The following is a 3,686-nucleotide window of genomic DNA, read 5'->3' on the forward strand; positions in this document are numbered from 1 at the left end:
GGGCCGTGCGGGCTAATCCCGTATGTAAATGACAGCCAATGGAGGGTGGTGTTGCGCGGGGCTGGGATTAGGGCCGGGGCGAATGGCTGGCAATCTTACTGGGATTACAGAACAAAGAGAGAACCTCCCAGAGCCCGGGCTCGGCTTCGCGCTCGCTCTGCGCCCCGCCCTCCGCCGCAACCCGCGCCGGGGGTGGGGGCCCCGCGCAGCCCCCGGCCGGCCGCCCGCACCGCGTCCGCCCTCCTTCCCTCCCTCCCTCCACTGATCCTGTCCCCCATTCCCGGATTATTAACTCAGCAACCAGAGGCGACTGGATTTACCGAGTCCTGGCCGCCAGGCCGGGGCCGGGGCGCCCGGAGCGCTTGGGGATCCTGCAAGGTAAAAAAGGAGAAAGTTTGACTGGGGGTGGGGTGAGAGTGGGGGATGGGATGGAGGATGATGGGGAGGGGGTGCTCCGGAGCTTGCCTTGGCCTTGAGCCCCTATTTTGTACACCTCCCCCCTTTCAGTGTGTTGTGTGCATGGGAGGTCCCTTCCCCTCCCCTCCCCCTCCAGGTGTCTCAATTCTAAGGCCCGCCTTTTGGGGTGTGTGTGCACGTGATCGGGATTATAATTCGAGTTTGGAGGGGGATGGGTTGGGATGGTCAGCCTCTCCCCTCCGGATACCTGCTGGAATCGGGAAAGCAGTCACCCCTCTCACCCTCACATTCCCTGGAGGTGGAGAGAGAGGCGCCCCACTGGCCTGGAGCCCGGCAGGCCTGGATACAGTTGGGCGAATGAGGTCAGTGGTACTGCCCTGCCGTGGGAGGTTGGTGGAGGGGGCGTCGGAAAGAAGCTTTCTTCCCCCCCCCCCCCCCCCCCGCTCTTTTCCTCTCCTGTCTCCCAACGCTCAAACTGAGTCCGCGCACTGCCCCAGAGCAGTGGTTTCTTTTCGGGGGGTCAGCCTGGAAAGGGGCTGGCTTTCATGGGAGCCGGACTCCTTTGGTTGGTTGGGGGTGAGGGTAAAGAGACTTAGGGTGGCAGTTAAGACGCGCACAGAGGGTGCCAAGGAACAAGTTGGGGGAGCCTCGGCTGTGGGTGGTCTCTGAGTTCTTGAAGAGGAGGGGGAGGGGCCAAAGGGTTCTTTAGAGTCTCCCCATCCGGAGTCTCTAGGAGTGATCGTGTGATTCGTGTGACCCCCAGCTTTGCAGCCAGGCAGGGACTGAGAGTGCGACCTTTCCCGGGCCTAGGCCCCCGGGGGGGGGGGCTAGGGAAGGGGGGGACCGTGGCTCTCAGAGTTCGGCTGTTCTGTCCGGAGGCTAGCGGAGCTCTAGTTTGGCTTCGGGTCTAGCGACCCGGCCTCCCGGGAGTAGACTAGAGGTGGTAGTTCCTGGTGAGGTGAAAGAACTCAGGAGCTGGGCTCAACGCTGGAGTGTGTAGCTGGAATGTGGGCTGTGATGGCTGGGCTTGGGCAGCTTTTTAGAGGAGTGGGGATTTCAAGGGTCTTCTCTCTTTCTCTCGGCTCAGAGTGCTGGCCTGCTCCTGGGACCACAGTCAGTGGTCAGTGTTTCCGTGTTCCTCTGTTGTGACCCTCGAGTCTCTGGCCCTGGGAGGTGCCTTGATCCGGTCATTTATTTTAGCAGCGTCATTCCCAGAGGGAAAGGGCATGGCATCGATTATATAAAGGGTGTCAGAATGCTGAGGCAGGGGCATTGGAAATTCAAGGCTAAGTCAGGGCTATACAGTGAGATCCTCTTTCAAAAATCTATAGGCTAAGCCGGGGGCGGTGGCATATGCCTGTAATCCCAGCACTCAGGGAGGCAGAGGTAGGTGGATCTCTGTGAGTTAGAGGCCAGCCTAGTCTACAAAGTGAGTCCAGTAGAGCCAGGGCTACACAGAGAAACCCTGACTTGAAAAACCAAAACTACTACCACTGCCACCAACAAAAATATATAGGCTATGGGGCTGGCTAGATGGCTCAGAGGGTGACAGTGTATGACACCAAGCCTGACAAACTGAGTTGGACCTGCCTGGTGGAAGGAGACATTGACTTCTGAAAGTTGTCCTCTGATCTCCACGTACTTGATGTGCCATTCCCTTCCTCCAATAGTAAAACTGAATTTCAAAAATAACTATGACCTGAAGCAGGAATTACCATAAAGTAGAAGCCATCCCGGGCTACCTAGGGAGATATTGTTTCAAAAGACAAAACCAACCCATGTGTTATAGATATAGTGCAGTGATAGAGTATCTGCCTAGAATCCCCTAATGAGAGATGGTGGACGTGGCTCAGTGGCTGAGCACATCCCTAGAATCCCCCCAGTGAAGCACTGGGGTGTGGCTCAGTGGTAGAGCCCCTGCCTAGCCTGGTGGAACCAAGTTCTATCCTCGGGACTCATGTAGTTGGAAGGCGAGAACTGATGCTTGTAAGCTATCCTCTGACCAGCACAGTGTGCAGTTGTACATGCATACATGGACATATACACATCCAACACACACACATTAAGTAAAATGAAAATAAATGCTCTCACAGATGCACGTAGGTATATTACCGGGTTGTTCATTAAAATGGCTGGGGAGGGGAGAGAGAAAATGAAATAAACATCCATCAGTAGTAGAACGGGAAGAGAAATGATGACATCATCAAACTGTATAGTCACTAAAAACTGAAAGCCATCTCTCTACCTGCACTGACAGAGAAAGATCTCCATGTCTTTCCAAAAACAAAGTCACAGAGGGATTATGGGAATGGTTCTGAGAATCCCCCAGTGAGGGGCTGGGGTGTGGCTCAGTGGTAGAGCACCTGCCTAAAATCCCCCAGTGAAGGGCTGGGTGTGTGGCTCAGTGGTAGAGCACCTGCCTAGAATCCCCCAGTGAGGGGCTGGGGTGTGGCTCAGTGGTAGAGCACCTGCCTAGAATCCCCCAGTGAGGGGCTGGGTGTGTGGCTCAGTGGTAGAGCACCTGCCTAGAATCCCCCAGTGAGGGGCTGGGGTGTGGCTCAGTGGTAGAGCACCTGCCTAAAATCCCCCAGTGAGGGGCTGGGTGTGTGGCTCAGTGGTAGAGCACCTGCCTAGAATCCCCCAGTGAGGGGCTGGGGTGTGGCTCAGTGGTAGAGCACCTACCTAGAATCCCCCAATGAAGGGCTGGGGTGTGGCTCAGTGGCAGAGCACCTGCCTAGAATCCCCCAGTGAGGGGCTGGGTGTGTGGCTCAGTGGTAGAGCACCTGCCTAGAATCCCCCAGTGAGGGGCTGGGGTGTGGCTCAGTGGTAGAGCACCTGCCTAGAATCCCCCAGTGAGGGGCTGGGGGCATGGCACAGCGGTGTATACTGGCCTATTAAGAACAAATCCAGGATTCTTTCCATACTATCAAAGGAAAAGAGAAGAAAAAAAATATTAGAGAATTTGCATTTGCAACTGACTTAGAGTTTGCTCACAGGAGTCCTGATATGACTCTGTGTAAGGATGCAGAGATCTTGGGACATAGTCTGTCCCACTGGACCTTCATGGAGGTGTGGTTGGAATAGGGGCCCATTTGTCTCTGAGCAGCAGGGACACTACGTGAACATATTTAGTGTTGAGAGATGGTTCTCTTTCCTTCCAAAAAATTTTTTTTTTATTTGTTGTTAATTGAAAGTTGAAGAGAAGGGTGTGTGTAGTTGTAATGGGTGTGGTCTGTGGGTGTTTCACTTGTCAGAGTCAGAAACAACCT

At 55.0% G+C, this 3,686-nt stretch overlaps 1 protein-coding gene across 1 annotated transcript in view; it reads left to right on the top strand.

The window, feature by feature from the left end:
- The first annotated feature begins 531 nt into the window (after window positions 1-531).
- The window catches only part of Gtf2ird1 (GTF2I repeat domain containing 1), an 82,575-nt gene continuing 79,420 nt past the window's right edge, over window positions 532-3,686 (top strand). The window contains exon 1 of the mRNA XM_051161350.1: window positions 532-779. Coding sequence (XP_051017307.1) covers window positions 639-779 — 141 coding nt within the window. The 5' untranslated portion in view covers window positions 532-638. The remainder of the gene's footprint in view (window positions 780-3,686) is intronic.

Source organism: Acomys russatus, chromosome 19 (assembly GCF_903995435.1).
Source record: "Acomys russatus chromosome 19, mAcoRus1.1, whole genome shotgun sequence".
Classification (NCBI taxonomy): domain Eukaryota; kingdom Metazoa; phylum Chordata; class Mammalia; order Rodentia; family Muridae; genus Acomys; species Acomys russatus.